General features: G+C 43.6%; 1 protein-coding gene across 1 annotated transcript in view; it reads left to right on the top strand.

Moving 5' to 3' along the window:
• The window catches only part of LOC148319656 (protein crumbs homolog 1-like), a 111,223-nt gene that overhangs the window by 87,465 nt on the left and 8,753 nt on the right, over positions 1 to 15,005 (top strand). Inside the window, exon 4 of the mRNA XM_088280825.1 lies at positions 1,632 to 1,771. Coding sequence (XP_088136951.1) covers positions 1,632 to 1,771 — 140 coding nt within the window. The remainder of the gene's footprint in view (positions 1 to 1,631; positions 1,772 to 15,005) is intronic.

Raw genomic sequence — 15,005 nt, 5'->3', positions numbered from 1 at the left:
CGCATGCAAATGTATGCACCATCTATGTACACCCCTGATTAAATTCTACATTATGTCTATCAGATCAGCAAAAAGTTTGTATTGCTTGAGTAATAGAAATGTATGATTTAACATGGGATGTTTGTGATACTAGGGGTTGAACTTCAGCTTTTTTCTACCTGGCACAAAGATGATAGAGAAGTTGATGTCAATTAAACAATGACATCACTGTTTAGTGATATTATACTGATGTTTATATTTTCATTTGTCAACTTGCTGTGTGAGCCTCCAGATGCACAGACACATTCATCCAATCACATTCAAATTGTCATAATCGTCTTTGTTGTTTTTTTTGGTTTAGTATTTAGTTTCATAATTTTTTCCTTGTGTTTGGTGTGTCTCGTCATGTTCATTGTGTCCACCTGTTTGTCTACCCAAGCCCTAGTGTTAACCAATCCGGTCCTTCCAACCCTTTGTGTCTTGTCCAGGTGCTCCTCATTTTCTCGTTAATTTGTTTGTATTAAGTACCATGTTTACTTTCAGTTCTTGTCGGTGCATTGTCCTTGTCAGATGTCCCTGTTATTGTCCACGTCAGTTGTCCTCCTGCCTATGTCTCCTTTTTCTGTTAAGTAAATTCCTTGTGTTTTGTTGCTCCCAGTTGTTTCGTGTTTTTATGTTTGTTTGTTTTTTGTTATTAAATACCATTTATGTTACCCCGGCCTGGCTACCCTGCATTTGGGTCCTCCTCTTCCTCAAACCCCCATAAAGACCTTGACACAAATAATGGCCTCGAAGAGAACAAATCTCTTAACATATATTCATGCAACACAACTGCAGGGTCACAACTCCCAACAGAATATATGTTTGCGATCTGTGACTCCAGAGTTGCATGTGGCTCTTTCATCATTCTACATTGCAAATAATAATTTTTTTGATACTAATATGCCTTATAAGCACTGATGTGCAACAGTGCGACACCTGGCCTCATGATTTATTGAACTGTTCTTCCACTTCTAAAAAGTCAGACAAAAGTTTTTGAAGAAAACTAAAAATATAATGTTATGGTCTACAGAAGTTATATTGATGTTAGCGGATTAAAAAAAATCACATTTAAGAAAAAAAAGAATTGTCTGCAATTTAGAAAATCGATATATTTGCACTTATAATCATTTATACATAAATATAAATATTACTTTTCATTAGTCAGGTTGACAGCTGAATGCACGCTTTCCACAAACAATAAAATGGTCAGCGGACAACGAGAATAGAGAACGCTTTGCAAAAATATGTAGAAGCGAACTGTAGTTGTGTTACATGGATTGTAGCAGGCGTATTATAATGAGACAACTCTCCATTAGATTATCAAGGTATCTGTGATTTGTAATTGGATGAGTGGGTCAGGGGTGGGAGCAGCACTTCCACACAATTGAGGCACCACTGCCAGTTTGTAGCACAAAACCACCACCTGTTGATTTCAATGAGGCATTAGTGCTGTTGTCAAAACAGGTGATTGCAGATAAATTGACCTCAAGCTGCGTATAACCATCACTGTGAAGTTAGAAAGTTGATCCAACAATGAGGTGTGGTTCAACCCCTACTTGTTTCTTTTGTCTTATTCTGACTGTTTTAAACTGCAAATATTCCCCTAACAGAAGGCTGCATCCAGGACTTTCGTTTAAATTCAGTGCATCTGGAGGTGGATACATGGAACAACGCTGATGAAGAGGACATCTATTTATCAAGTGAAGCTGAAAATGTCAAGAGAGGGTGCATCAGTGATAACACTTGCAAGGTGGGAAAGGTATATTTAATTTTCTTTGTTGTAAAATTTTTACATTGTTATGGAAAAAATAATAATCACAATTATTTTAGTTTGAGGTTGAATTCACGAGTAATAAAATGAATTAATTGGATTAATTTCAGTCATTGGGTTCACTTTGTATTTATTCACTTACTAAAGCCAGTATTTTATGTTACGCCCCGTCCAGCAAGAAGAAAACAATTCGCCCCCCTCCACCACAACCCACTCGCCGTCACAATTATAAATAATATCATTTTTGTTGCAGAATAACCGTAAAGTTAATACTCGCATGCAAAATGGGCAAGGAGAGCGCCACCACCAACTCCTGGAGTGGATGTGCAATTACACTTAATTGTAGTACCCAAGGGTTACACGCATCCCCCTCAGCACTGCACTGCGCCCTCCCCACAATTTGAGAAGCACTGTACTAAAGCTCAACTAATTAAAACTATCATCATAGCCTCGTGCCCGTTCATTCCTGCATGTTTTGAACTTTTTCTGAACACTCTATTCTTTTTGTCAAGTACAAATTGACCTTGTAAAAAACACGTGAAATTCAACCCTCTTACATTTTGTTTTTGCTAATAAGTGGTTAAGATAATGATGGATGGATACATGTACACCTTTGATGCTTTGCATCCCAGCACACATTCAAACAGTGAATAAGCATTACATTTATCTCTTCATCATATTTATTTATCTTATTTTCAGAATTCATGGGATTTAATGGACTAACCTGGGACCGGGAAGATTATATTACATGCCATGTTGCGTGAAAATGTGTGTTGGTATGAGCCCCCCCCCCCAAAAAAAAAGTTGTGGGATATCTGCATCCTTGAATTTTGAGGACCGGAAAATGAGAAACTAAATTAGTAAGAAAGTAAAAATAAGCAAACAGATTGATTTACCTTTAAATGTAACATATACACCCATGCTTATATAAAGTAAAAGATTACTATACTAAAATAATGTTAGTTTAAAAAAACCAATAAAAACAAAATAACAAACAAAAAAAAAATTATACACACTAAAAATGAGATAATATAACTCCTTTTTACAGATCAGGAAAAAAATTTTCCTTTTAGTATTGTTCTGTTACCTGAGTGTATCTATGTTTCCACCTCATTTGTATGTGAATATTTGTTGTTTGAAAGAATATCATTACCAAAGTCGATAATAATTTCCCGTTTGTATGTCAATGGGATATTCCCAGAGCTGGGCACTTGACCTTTTTTGCCGGTCGCGACCTATGTTCCGTTCCCGCCTCAACCCTCTGGCCTTATTTACAAAAATGTCATGTTACTGTTTTGTTGTCTGTCCAGCTGGAGTGGGAGCGTTTCCCTCCAGCAGTTTGTCTAGGTCGCGTTATCTTTCTGGAGGAGCGTGCCTTCCAGTCGCGCACCTGGTCCTCAACTCAGTCACTTACCATAGACTACTTAAGGACTTCCGTGCCGACTACACAGTGTCAAAATAGTCACCTTGCTCATAATCATTTATCTCAAGTGTTGAATCTTTTTAACGTCATCTTTTGCCAGTGTTCTCATTTCTCGCTGGTGTAAGTACTTTGGTCATTGTGATATTTCTTGATTTGTTATTTACAGAATTGGATTTGCTTGTTCTTTTGTGACAAGCGAATTTTGTTATTATTTTTCCTTTCACCTTTTTCTGCAAGAGTTTTTTGTTCTCCGCGTTTATTTTCCAGGTGATTGTTTCACCAGCGTCATTTGTTGAACTTTGTCGGTCCTGTGCCAAACTTTCTGTTTTTTGTAAATAAATCTTTTTGTTAAACATCTTGCATTGGCCTGCAGTTTTAGAATCCTGCCTTTTGCCAGTTACACTAGAAATGGAACCTTATAGAAATATTGTAAATATGCTGGCAAGTGTTTAGTCAAACTGAAGTGGGTTAACCTTTTGACTTCCCCTCTTTTTCTCCACCTGGGTTGAAATGGAGCTTTGTTTTCCGATTAGAAATTATCTGAATGACCAAATGGATTGAAAATATTCCATATAAACACACCAATTGGAATAAAAAGGCTAAATGCGAATGGAATTTTATTTAGATTCAAAGGGGTGGTATATTCCTTTTGTCAATCCGAACGAGTGTCATGTACACAATTCAATCGGAATGGCCAAGCTGCGTCGTGTCTGCGCATGCTCTATTTTTACGTAAATGACTTAAGTCTCTTTTAGCTTACTCTTGAAAAGACAGTGTTTTGCCCGAGCTCATCTGCAATGCGAGAACTATTTTTAAAGTCCTGGTAACTCGTTTTTAATCAAGATGCTGCGTTAATAAAAGTGTCAAAACAATTGCGAATACCATACTTTATAGATGAATGAACTCCATCTTGATAAGTCACGTGAAGTTTACAAGAATCTCTGTGTGTCACACGGCAGTAAGATGGCTGATCTGATTAACAGGGTGGATCACGTAAATGGCGGATCAGAAAAGATCACATCACATATAAACAGGTGATCAGAAATCTTCATTCGAAACGATTTAAATCAGAATGACAAAAATATCTCCATGTTCTTTCTTCGTCCCTACAAACGTGCCCAATGCAAGTAAGTACGCACAGTTTGTATTGGCGCTTTTGACGCATTCTGAGGCAATTTTTGTCGTTTGCCCATTTCACCAAGTAGAGATGAATTTTTGGCCACCTCGCGATCACATCACAAGCACAAGGACTAAAATGCACTTTCGGCCTAGCTAATTCAACCCTTTTTTTAAAAATTGTCAATTTCCCAACCTCCGCCCCAAAAATGGGCGACCGGACCTTTACGCCCTCATGACATACTGCCCAGCTCTGGATATTACATTGACTTTAGCATGTTTAAAAATTTTGCATGTTTTGTATTTTAATATAGGATGATTGTAATTTTTTTTGTTGCGTGATAATTTTACATTAAACTTACAATTGGCTGTCATGAGACAGCAAAAGCACAATCAGGGGCGGCACATTTGCCAGGCGTTTGCTTCGCAAGCAACATGGTGCATTCTGGGTACTTTCTTTATTTATGGAAATTGTTCTGCTCGTTTTCTTTCATTATACTGTAATAAAGATCAAGTGAAGACAACATTTAAATCACGATACAATTTCAATTAATTGTCGAGCCCTAATATTTACACAAATCTTGTCTATGACAAGTCTTTGATAAAAAAGCCAGTGGTATTCTTGGAATGAATTTCTGATGATCCATTGAACATTCTTTCAATAAACCAGTGACACACACAGTTCAGAGATGGTCCGGAGAAGCTGAGGAGGCCTTAAAGGACTGTTTAAACACAACTGTGTAGGAAGTATTCAGCAAAGCCCACGGGGAGGACATTAATGGTCTAACGGACACAATTACAGACTATATTAATTTCTGCATGGAGAACACCATACCCACCAGGACAGTAAGATGTTTCTCCAACAACAAAACATTGAAGCTCTCCTGAAGGAGAAAAAGAGGGCTTTTGTGTCAGGCGACATGGAGGCGCTAAAGAGAGTGCAACGTCAGCTGAGAAGGAGGATCAGAGAGGGGAAACAGTCCTACAGGATGCAGATGGAGGAACTGCTGCAGTATAATAATAATTGGGATGTCTGGAGGGGCCTGAAGACCATCTCAAGCCACGGACAACCAAAGACCCAGTGGGCAAATGAGTTGAACCTATTTTTCAATAGGTTTAATCAGATGCCTGCCCCCGCTCAATCTCCCCTGCTGCAGCCCCCACCAACCCCTCCTGCCGCTGCAAACGAGACCCTCTCGCCACCCTCTCTTGTCTCCCCTCCTCCCGCCACAGGCTTCAGTTCCCAGCCACATCAGACAACCACGACTTCCTCCTGCTCAGCCCTGTTCCTCACAACATCTCAGTTGAAGAACCAGCTGAGGAAGATGAAGGCGAGGAAGGCAGCGGGTCCAAATGGGATTAGCTCCCAGCTCCTCAAATCCTGTGCAGACCAGCTTTAACCTGAACCTGAAGCTGGGCAGAGTCCCCCAGCTGTGGAAAACATCCTGCCTGGTTCTGGTTCCAAAGACACCCCATCCAAAGGAGCTCAACTACTTCAGACCAGTGGCGCTGAGATCTCATTTGATGAAGACCCTGGAGGGACTGGTCCTTGTCCATCTGCGCCCCCTGGTGAGATCTTCGATGGACCCACTCTAGTTCGCATACCAGCCTGGCATCAGTGCGGATGATGCCATCATCTACCTGCTCCACACTTCACTCTCCCACCTGGACAAGGCGGGGAGCACTGTGAGGATCATGTTCTTTGATTTCTCCAGTGCTTTCAACACCATCCAGCACAACCTATTGGGAGACAGGCTGGAGCAGGCGGGAGTGGCCCACCCCCTCATTACATGGATCCACGACTACCTCACAAACCGGCCACAGTACGTGAGAACACAGGACTGTGTGTCTGACATGCTCCTCTGCAGCACGGGAGCGCCGCATGGAACTGTTCTGGCTCCCTTCCTGTTCACCCTCTACACCTGGGACTACAAATTCAATTCCCCTACCTGTCACCTGCAGAAGTTCTCTGATGACTCTGCGATTATCGGCCTCATCACTGACGGAGACGATCGGGCGTACAGAGAACTTAGAGTTTTTTGGACTGGTGTCAAGAGAACCGCCTCCATATCAACGCTGGGAAATCCAACGAGCTGGTGGTGGTGTTTTTCTGCAAGTGTCGGCACTCTCCACCCGCACCAGTGAATATCCAGGGAACAGACGTTGAGATGGTCTCAACTTACAAGTACCTGGGTGTTCATCTGAACAATAAACTGGACTGGAGCGACAACACAGACGCTCTCTATAAGAAGGGTCAGAGCAGTCTCTTCCTACTCAGGAGGCTGAGGTCCTTTGGCGTTCGGGGGACACTCCTCAGGAACTTCTATGACTCGGTGGTTTCATCTGTCATTTTCTAATGGAGTGGTCTCCTGGGCAGGAGGCATCTCGGGCCGGGACAAAAAGAGACTGGACAAACTAGTGAGGAGGGCCAGCTCTGTCCTGGGCTGCTCCCTGGACTCTGTGGACTCAGTGGGGGGGCAGGAGGATAACGGCAAAACTGTCATCAATGCTGGACAACCCAGCCCACCCACTCAATGACACTCTTAGAACACTCCACAGCTCCTTCAGTGATAGACTGTTACACCCTCACTGTATGAAAGAGAGATTTCGCCGCTTCTTCCGGCTGCCGTCAGACTTTTTAACAAGAACATTGGGTCTGAAGTTCTCCTATGCAGCACGAGAGCGCAGAGGGAACTGTTCTGGCTCCCTTCCTGTTCCCCCTCTAGACCTCGGAAAACAAATACAATTCCTCTACCTGTCATCTGCAGAAGTTCAGGAGTTCGGAAGTACAGAGGGGTTACGCAGGGTTTTGGACTAACAGAACCGCCTCCAAATCAATGTTGGGAAATCCAAAGAGCTGATGGTGGACTTCTGCAAGCGTCTGCACTCTCCACCTGCACCAGTGAATATGCAGGGAACAGACGTTGAGAGGGTCTCAATTTACAAGTACCTGGGTGTTCATCTGAACAATAAACTGGACTGGTGTGACAACACAGACGCGCTCTCTAGGAAGGGTCAGAGCAGACTCTTCCTACTCAGGAGGCTTAGGACCTTTAGCGATCAGGGGACACTCCTCAGAAACCTCTATGACTTGGTGGTTTCATCGGTCATTTTCTATGGAGTGGTCTCCTGGGTCAGGACAAAAAGAGGCTGGACAAACTGGTGAGGAGGGCCAGCTCTGTCCTGGGCTGCTCCCTGGACTCAGTGGGGGGTAGGAGGGTGTCTGCAAAACTGTCATCAATGCTGGACAACCCAGCACATCCCCTCTTACATCAATCCACAGCTCCTTCAGTGATACACTGTTACACCCTCTCTGTGTGAAGGAGCGATTTCGCCGCTCCTTCCTGCCGGCTGCTGTCAGACTTTTTAACAACAACATTGGGTCAAGCCTACAAATGGGCGGGTATTGGTGCAATTGTGCAGTCCTATTATGCAATACAAACTACTACTGTACTTTATCCAATGGTGTACTGAAATATTTTTTGTTTACCATTGCAGTATTCTTATCATTGCAGTATTTTTATCATTGCAGTATTCTTATTATTGCAGTACTTTTATCATTGCAATATTTTTTATCATTGCAGCATTTTTATTTATTTCCCCTCTGTATCATGGACAGACATTAGGAGTGTTTCCATACACTTCTAAATGTTGTGGGATGTAAGTGTGTATATACATGGGGATTTGTGTATATACGTATATACTGTGTATATTTGTATGTTTTTTATGAATGTCTGCTGATAATGTTATACATTAACGGCTACATTACGCCGCTGCCTCTGTGTGATCTATATCTTTATTGATGTAACACTGCTAATTTCCCCATTGTGGGACTATTAAAGGACATCTTTATCTTTATCATGCTGCACATTGACACCAAGCATCTTTGCTGTTGGCGCTATTTACCATCTACAAATAATTCAAAGTGGTATTGTCTATAATAGTGTATCTTAGGGATGGGTAACTAGTGGCCCACACTCAGAGTTGCCCTCAATTAATTTTTGAAAATTAAAATGTGCAAACCCTTTACTGGAGTGCTGAGCTGTTGTATTAACAGTGTTCAGCACTAGATGGCAGACATTGCTCAGTTCATATAACACAGAGACTGCTATGCATCAGAGAAGCAAAGAGTGTCAAGATGCTAGGACTAGTAAATGAGCCCAACAAATGGTGTCTATCAGGTAAAATAGTTAACATATTACCATATTTCCACGGCCAAAAGACGTGCCCTATCAAAGGGCGCATCAGTTGTCGGTGCTACTTCAGTATTTAACACACACACGAGGCGCCGCGCCTGCGAGTGAGCTTGTGCACGCGCTAGCTCTCATTCAAAGAGAGCCATCTTTGTCAATGGTAGTAGTTGGGCTGGGCGATAAACCATAATTTACCGTTACTGAAATTTATTACAATAACCCACATCATTTTGCCCAGGTCGGTAAATTCGGTGTTTATAAAGAAATGAAAAGTACTTTCTGTCTGCGGCTATGTTCATGCCCCTTTAAGATGGCCTTTGCACATGACATTACAGCATCTTGGCGCAAGCCATTTGCAGAAAAAGGTTTTGCGAGTCGTACCTTTTTTCTCCTGTTCTTTGTGACATTGTTCCAAGTCATGCAAAGCAAGCTATTTGGAATGATTATACAAATGATTTTTGTACTTTTATATTTCATAGAAAGTATTGTGTACCAGTTGGTCAATATAAAAAAACAGTTAATATGCATTTCCTGCATTTATTTTGATTTTGGTTCCCGGGGGGAGGATTTCTCATGCATCTATCGTTATCGAGGTAAAATTGCTCAATTTATTTACTACCCTCTGCTGTCTAAATATGTATATTTTTTAATTCAACCTGGAAAATAGATTTCCTCTGATCACATGAAACATCCCAAATTAACCAAACTTTGACAACATATTTAGTAGGAGTGCAACAATACACAAAATTCACAGTTCGATAATTTATCTATACAATTCTTTTAAAATTTATAGTTTATTGAAGCTCCTTACATTTGTTTAAACTCAAAAGTAAACATTACAGCATCTTGGCACAAGCCATTTGCAGAAAAAGATTTTGCACGATTATCCCTTTTCTCCTGTTTTTTGTGATAATTGTTCTAGTCATATAAAGTAAGCTATTCCAAATGTTTATACAAATGATTTTTGTACTTTTATTTTTCATTGAAAGTAATATGTAGCAGTTGGCGAATAAAAAAAAAGCTGTTATTATGCATTTTCTGCATTTATTTTGATTTTGGTCCAAGGGGGGAATTTATTGTGCATTTATTGTGATTGAGGTAAAATTGCTCAATATATTGTGATATTGATTTGAGGGCATATCGCCCAGCCCTAGGTGATACCATTGATGCTTAAAGAGCTCTTATGTCAACTTAGCCAATGTCAGGGGTCACTTGTCACCACGCTCCTTTGAATCACGGTTTCAAATCAAAACCAAAACTATCACTGAACAGCATACAAGCAAATTATGAAATAAAGAAATACAATTTACACAAAACATGCATCTCCCATGCCATTCATATCCCAAAAAGAAATTAAAATAACACAAAAAGAGTACTGAGGCATTCTGGGAGCCTATCAGCCTCAGCCAATCAGATGGCTGGTTAGAGCAGTGTTTCTCAAATAGTAGAAATGCATTTTCATATACAGAAATACAAGATTATACTTGACAAAAAGTAATTTTTAAAAACTTGAGAAAAAAACGTCGCCGCTCACAAAACCTCTCAAGTGTCCTTGCATTATTACAGCAGTTGTGAAATGCGCTTTATAAATAATTGTGTGCAGCGAGTATCAACTCTACGGTGTAGGTTTGTTTTGCAATGAAAATGCTATTATTTATGGTTGCGTTGAAGAGAGGGGGGGGGGGGCGAATAGTTTTCTTCTTGGTAGGGGGGGCGTGACAGAAAATAATTGAGAAGCACTGGGTTAGAGAGATGTGAGTGTTGTGCTTTGGGCAGGTTTTTTTTCAGTCTGTTGTCTAAACCTGTGATGATTCGTGCTTGCAATCACATGAATGATAAGACAGACTACGACACCCTGTTGTCCAACTTTCTCCCACACGTACAACTGATTGTGTGAACCCATCACCAAATGAGGTATTCACAGAATTTAGTTGTCACAGTCCAGTATGCGCACCGTAGTCTCTGATTTCAACCAGCAGGGTGTGCTAACATGCACTCTGAAATGCTCAATGGGGCCTGTTGCTCAAGTGAATAGCATTTGTACATATCTATGGGTCTCAGTCTGTAGACAAGCCGTGTCGCAGTACTGGGTGCTTCGTCTGTTTTGGGGAAGAATTGGGAATTTACAGTGCGCCTTATGGTCGTGAAAATATGTTATGTCAAATTTAAAGGCAAACCTATCTGCTTAGTTTCTCTAGAGACACTACGCTGTGAAAAACAGAAAAGATTTCAACCTGCTGCACCAATCTCAAAAATTCAGATTACAACAGATTACTTTTTTTCCTCGCAAGAACTGTTGACTGTTTGTTTGAAGAGCATGAGGAATTACCAAATTTGTTTCCTCCAAAAAATGCATATACAGTATTCAGTGCTGAACAATGTGACAAACTTGTATGGTGGCATTATTAGACAAGCAGCTGTGACGGATACCTTATGCATCTGTGATGCAGAGGGGCTGAACTTTACTCCCTTGTACTGCACTGTGTTCACACAGGTTAGTGTGTGAGCCATCCTATTAATTTTGGGAGTTTGAAAGACAGACCGGACAATCATGTGTAGTATAATGTTAAAACCTTTAAGGTGAGTTGAATTTTGTGAAAACATGGACAAAAATGTGTTCTTGCATTTAACGTTGACTTGCTGTTTGGAAATGTTGAGCCATCTTTGAATGGGAAGTTTCATGCAAGAGAGCACTTTGCGCAGGGAAAATAAAAATATCTCACTATATTGTTGCTTTTTGTACAACAGGAGTGGAGCTTTGATATATGCACTTTCAAATTTATTCAATCAATTCAAATATATGAAGATACTCTTCTTTGTATTGGTTCAATAAAATAGTAGATATATTCACATTTTGCTCTAAGTAAAAATTTTATTTTTGTCTTACAGTTTAGGAAGTGTGTGATCTTATGTGCCCCCCCATTAGATAAAAAATTGTGGCCCTCTCCAATGGTTATGTTGCCCATCCCTGCTGCGCCATATATCATTACTTTCTTCCATCCATTATCCGAGCCGCTTCTCCTCACGAGGGTCGTGGGCAAGCTGGAGCCCAGCTGTCATTGGGCAGTAGGTGGGATACACCCTGAACTTGTTGCCAGCCAATCGCAGGGTAAACAAAGACGAACAATTATCCGCACTCACAAACACACCGAGAGGCAATTCAGGGTGCCCAATAAAGCTGCCATGCATGTTTTTGGAATGTGGGATGAAACCAGAGTACCTGGAGGAAACCCACGCAGGGACGGGCAGAACATGCAAACTCCACACAGGAAGGCCGCAGACGGAATTGAACCTCGCACCTTTGAACTGTGACCATCGTGCTATCGAGTTGCCCAATGCACCGCCCGCTGTCATTACTTGACTTGCCTAATTTAATCTATTTTGTCCTGTGGAGGGCTACCCGTCAGCCACCAGGTGGCAGCTGTACCCTGTACACCACCTCTCCTATTCTCTCCAGCACTCCACACGGCCCCACCCAGTGCCTGTCCAATTTAGGACACCTGCCCTTTTTCCTTTTTAGACTGTACACCTAAACCAGGTCTCCAGCTTTAAAGTCCTTTCCTCTGGCCCTCATGTCATAATTCCTTTTCTGCCTTACACCCGCCTTCTGTGGATGGTCGCGAGCAAATACGTGTGCTGACTCCAACCTGTCTTGGAGCCTCCAGGCATACTCCCGTCCTGGTGGCACAGCTGGTGTATCAGGTGGTCTGCCAAAATCCATTTCCACTGGTGTTCGTAGCTCATGCCCCAGCATGAGCAGGGCAGGTGTACATGAAGTGAAAACCTGTACAGCGGACCTGTAGGCCCACAAAACTAAAGGGAAATGCCTGTCCCAATCTCGCTGGTGCTCCACTGTGAGAATTCCAAGTTGTTTTGGCAAGGTCCTGTTAAAGCGGTCAATGAGCCCATCACTTTGAGTATGCAGAGGTGTTGTGGGTGTTTTCCTCATGCCCAGTCGCTCACACAGCCGACTCAAAGTTTCTCCCTTGGTCGCTGTGAATGACCTCAGCTGCCCCAAACCTTGTAAACATGCCTTCAACCAGCGCATCTGCAACAGTCTCTGCTTCTTGGTCGGGGATGGCATATGCTTCTGGCCATTTCATAAAATAGTCCATAGCAGCTAGGACATAACGGTTGCCTTTGTCAGTGTGTGGAAATGGCCCCATTATGTCCACCGCAATCCTCTCTGCTAGCTGTCGGAGGTGGGCACAAGACTGGCCTGGAGGACCCTTGTGTGCTGTGCACAGGTCACAACGGCGACAAAAGTCCTCAACATCTCTCCAATAGAAACTTTGCCGGAGTTGGCGAAGTGTTTTTGACCTGCCCTTGGAGGCCCATGAGAGGCTTTCAACACACCCTTGGGGACGACCACCTGCCATTTATGCTCCCCAGTAGCAGGCTCCTTCCAAGCTCTCTGGAGCAACCCATCCTTGACCTGGAGAGTCCCAATCTTTGAATACAGTCCTTTAGCAGCAGGCAGCGACCTCCCACTTGGGGTTTTGACCCGACTCTACCCACTGTAAAACAGGTCGGAGGTCAACATCCTGTTGCTGTTGCTTCCTCCATTCAGGTGCAGCCACAACCTGCGCCTCCCTACATACAGGCTCGACATGATCATGCGCGGGACTTTGCTCATCACCACAAAGTTCCTTCTCTTGGGTCTCTCTCTTCTCGCAGAAGCAGCAGCCAGCAAGAGCACAAGGGCGTCGAGACATAGCGTCAGTATTGGCATGGCGAGTTCCTGCCCTGTGCTCCACTTGGAAGACATATGGCGCCAGTTCTTCAAGCCAGCGTGCAATCTGTCCTTCAGGCTCCTTAAAAGACAATAGCCACTGGGGTGCTGCATGATCAGTGCGTACAGTGAAGGGTAAGGCGGACAGATAATATCGAAAATGGCTGATGGCTCTCATAATTGCCAGCAGTTCCCTTCGTGTGACACAATAACGCCGTTCAGCCTTATTCAAGGTTTTGCTGAAGTATGCCACTACTCTCTCCCCGTCCGCCCCCACTTGACTCAAAACTGCCCCTATTCCGACATTGCTGGCATCAGTGTCCAGGACGAACGGCAGGTTGGCATCTGGGGGAACGAGGATGGGTGCCTCCATCAGCACCTTCTTTAGAGAGCTGAAGGCCCGTCTGCACTCGGGAGTCCAGTCAAAATCAGTGTCGTTCCGCTGCAGGTGGAAAAGTGGTGCAGCTATACATGAGAAACCCCGCACGAATCGCCTGTAATAGGATGCCAGCCCAAGGAAGGTCTTCTGTTCACGCAAGTTGCTGGGAGTAGGCCAGTCCTTCACGGCCCGCACTGTCTCCTCCAAAGTGCTAATGCCATCCCCTCCAACTTTGTGTCCCAGGAACTCAAGCTCTCTTCTCATGAAGCAGCACTTGCCAGGGTGAAGCTTCAGACCTGCAGTGGAAATTCTTTGTAAGACCCGCCGCAGGGCCTCCATGGCTGTATGGAAGGAGTTCCCATGGACCAGGATGTCATTGAAATAGAACAAACATTCTTGTCGGGGAAAGTCAGCCAACACCTTGTCCACAAGCCGCTCGAAAGTAGCTGGTGCATTACACAGGCCAAAACACCTGTCATGGACCACGCGGCCGGGCAAGAGGAATGCACACCAATGTGGGCATCTGATGTGGGTGGAGAAGTCATAGGAGTCAGGGGTCCATGGATAGGATCAGACTCCTGCTGTGTGTGCAATGGCTGCTCTCAACGTCGGCAGAAATTACTTTTCAGACTGTGTTGGGTGCACCATTTGAACTGTGGAACCTCTTGGAAAAGCCAAGGTGTTCCTCCCCAGGTCAAGCACGCACTGGGCTGTTTGTATAACGTCTAGCCCTATGATGCAGGGGTCTCGTACCGCGGTGACCCACACCTGAAAGTTCATGCATAGTCCCCCACTTGTATAGTTACCACCCCCCTTCCAAGCATAGGGATGAGCTCGCCAGTCAATGTTCTAAGCTTGACTGACGTAGATTATAATAATAATAATAATAATCCAATTGTGCCCCTGCTGGGAACACATCAGGCCTCAACAGTGTTGCAGTGGAGCCGGTGTCGACAAGGGCTACGCAAGGATTCCCCCCCCCCCCAGGGAAGTGGGGACATGGCAGAAATACCCCGCATGCCCCAGCCAACCACCCTCACAGACTCTGCAGTATTATCTGCTTCTGGGGAAAATCGAGCCCCTCTCCCCCATCTGTGTGGTTGGGTTCCGTCTCCGGAAAACAACGCGTGTTGGGACAAAGGTGCAGGGGTCTGCGGCGTCCACTCTACACAGACCCCGGCCCGTTTCCCTGACCATTTGCCTTCTTGGGGCGCACGCTAATGTGCCCAGACTGGCCACACACCCAACACACTGGAGGGGCGACTGCAGTGTGCTAGCGCGAATAAGCTCAGTCAGCTCATCCACCCATGATAGTATCTCTTGGATTTGGTTCACCGGTGTGGCAGAGCGCACAACATGGCCGTCAACAT

This window comes from Idiotropiscis lumnitzeri, chromosome 18, assembly GCF_059441095.1.
Source record: "Idiotropiscis lumnitzeri isolate Australia: NSW breed Sydney's pygmy pipehorse chromosome 18, RoL_Ilum_1.0, whole genome shotgun sequence".
Taxonomy (NCBI): Eukaryota; Metazoa; Chordata; class Actinopteri; order Syngnathiformes; family Syngnathidae; genus Idiotropiscis; species Idiotropiscis lumnitzeri.
Note: the sequence above shows the minus strand (reverse complement) of the source record. Positions and strands in the feature narration are given on the sequence as shown.